The sequence below is a fragment of the Aptenodytes forsteri genome, unplaced genomic scaffold (assembly GCF_000699145.1).
Source record: "Aptenodytes forsteri isolate BGI_AS27 unplaced genomic scaffold, ASM69914v1 Scaffold249, whole genome shotgun sequence".
In the NCBI taxonomy this organism is placed as follows: domain Eukaryota; kingdom Metazoa; phylum Chordata; class Aves; order Sphenisciformes; family Spheniscidae; genus Aptenodytes; species Aptenodytes forsteri.
Genome location: NW_008796188.1, coordinates 567,458 through 568,989, shown reverse-complemented (window position 1 = coordinate 568,989; position 1,532 = coordinate 567,458). Strand labels below are relative to the sequence as shown.

Sequence of the window (1,532 nt, the reverse complement as noted above, 5' to 3'; positions counted from 1 at the left end):
CGTGCCCCCCCCCCCCACACCCCCCGCCATGAGCAGCTGGGCCGTGTCATTGAAGTTGCCCAGGAAGATCATGACATTCATGCGCTCAGCCAGGCGCGGGATCTTGCTGAAGCGGATCATGAACTGGTCCTCGTCCGAGAGCTCCTCTGGCGCCTGCTGCTCCCGCTCGAACTTCCCGATGAGCATCCGCTCATACTCGGTGGGCAGGAAACGCAGCAGCAGCTCCAGAAAGTCGAGGCTCAGGGCTTGCTGGTCATACCTGCGGGTGGTGGGAAACCCCCAGCACAGTCAGACCCTGCAGCAGGTCCCTCAAACCCCCGTCACCCCTGTCTGGTTCCCATCTTCCCTCCATCCCCACAGCTGGTCCCCACATCCCTCCAGCTCTCCGTATCTGGTCCCTGCCTCCCTCCATCCCCATGACAGGTTCCCATCTTCCCTCCAACCCCATGGCTGATCCCTGCATCCCTCCATCCCCACAGCTGGTGCCATCACTCCTCCAACTGCAGCACACCCCACACCATCCCGACCCCTCGGTGTAGCTGGGCTTGCGCCCGACCTTCTCCCGTCAAGGAGGGGACACTCACGTCTCGATGGCTGTGCAGATGTCCTGGATGCTGCGGCCGCCCTTGCGGAGGGTGATAGCCAGGTTCTTGGCTCGGTTGGACTCCATGAGGGTGACCTTGCTGGGAGCCTTCTGCGTGGCCTTCACCTTGAGGGCACTGATGTCCAAGCCGGGGCCCTGCGCCTTGGTCTTGAAGTGCTCCTCAAAGTCACTCATGTCCAGCTCCTGCAGGGAGACAGGGCTGAGGGCACAGCGGGAAGGTGATGCAGGACATCTGGGACGAGGACAGGGCCAGAGGACCGGGACAAAGGGGAGAGGAGTGAGAGGATGAAGATGGAGCAAGGGGATGAGGTCAAGTTGAAGGGATGAGGATGGAGCAAGGGGACAAGGACAGGGACAGGACAAGGGGACAGGGAGGGGGTAAGGAGGGGATGAGGGGACCAGAGGATGAAGATGAGGAAGGAGACATGGACAGGATGTGAGGATGAGGATGGAGCAAGTGGACAAGGACGGGGTGACAGGAGAAGGATGGCAGATCCCATGTTGTCCCTCTCCATGGCGCCAAGGAGCTGCTCCAACCTCCAGCTCCTCCAGCAGCCGTGTGACACCATGGATGGTTGCAAGGTGGGCACGGAGGCAACCTCAGCGCGGGTGCAGCATGGACTGGGGCACTGGCCCAGCTGAGCACCCCGAGCCTGGACCCCCCTGGACCCCGCCATGTCCTCACCTGCAGCACCTTCTCGTCGTTGAGCTCGGTGAAGACGGTGCCATCGATCTGGCTCGGCTTCAGTGCCACCCAGTTGAAGATGGGCATGCGAAACTTGGTCTGGATCGGCTTCTTCACCTTCACTGCAGGGTGATGGGGAGGGGGGGACACGTTACAGGGTGGGGGAGTCCCAAACCCCCCTCAGGGTGCCCCTAGCCCTTGCCTAGGGGACATCCCCACCATCCCTGGGCCACACTCACCTGA

At 62.2% G+C, this 1,532-nt stretch overlaps 1 protein-coding gene across 1 annotated transcript in view; it reads right to left on the bottom strand.

Annotated features, from left to right (window-relative positions):
* FMNL1 (formin like 1) overlaps positions 1 to 1,532 on the bottom strand; it is a 26,204-nt gene that overhangs the window by 5,069 nt on the left and 19,603 nt on the right. The window contains exons 19-21 of the mRNA XM_019474267.1: positions 1,290 to 1,468; positions 585 to 787; positions 19 to 259 (exon numbers count right to left, since the gene is read on the bottom strand). Of these exons, the coding sequence (XP_019329812.1) occupies positions 19 to 259; positions 585 to 787; positions 1,290 to 1,468 (623 nt within the window). The remainder of the gene's footprint in view (positions 1 to 18; positions 260 to 584; positions 788 to 1,289; positions 1,469 to 1,532) is intronic.